The 392-nt window shown below is 48.2% G+C and overlaps 1 protein-coding gene across 1 annotated transcript in view; it reads left to right on the top strand.

Annotated features, from left to right (window-relative positions):
- The first annotated feature begins 6 nt into the window (after positions 1–6).
- The window catches only part of LOC104982117 (XK-related protein 2-like), a 5,702-nt gene continuing 5,316 nt past the window's right edge, over positions 7–392 (top strand). The window contains 1 exon segment of the mRNA XM_010831436.1: positions 7–388. Coding sequence (XP_010829738.1) covers positions 90–388 — 299 coding nt within the window. The 5' untranslated portion in view covers positions 7–89.

The raw sequence follows: 392 nt of genomic DNA, 5'->3' as shown, positions 1-392 counted from the left end.
TTCGACTGCAGCTGTTGCACGTTCTTTGGGGGGTGGGGGAGGGGCGGTAGTTCTCTGAAAACCAGACCACAACAGTTGGAACCTCAACAATGGACCAAGTTTTTGAAATTCCCGAAGAGCCAAACGTGGAGCCGATATCCTCTCTTGAGGAAGATGTCATCCGTGGGGCCAGCCCCCGATTTACCTTTCCATTTGGCATCCTCTTCTCCACCTTTTTGTACTGTGGGGAGGCAGCATCCGCCTTGTATATGGTTAGAATCTACCGGAAGAATAGTGAAACCTACTGGATGACGTACACCTTTTCTTTCTTTATGTTTTCATCCATCATGGTCCAGTTGACCCTCATTTTTGTCCACAGAGACCTGGCCAAAGACAAGCCACTATCATTGTTT

The sequence above is a fragment of the Bison bison genome, unplaced genomic scaffold, assembly GCF_000754665.1.
Source record: "Bison bison bison isolate TAMUID 2011002044 unplaced genomic scaffold, Bison_UMD1.0 scf7180017859831, whole genome shotgun sequence".
NCBI lineage: Eukaryota > Metazoa > Chordata > Mammalia > Artiodactyla > Bovidae > Bison > Bison bison.
Note: the sequence above shows the minus strand (reverse complement) of the source record. Positions and strands in the feature narration are given on the sequence as shown.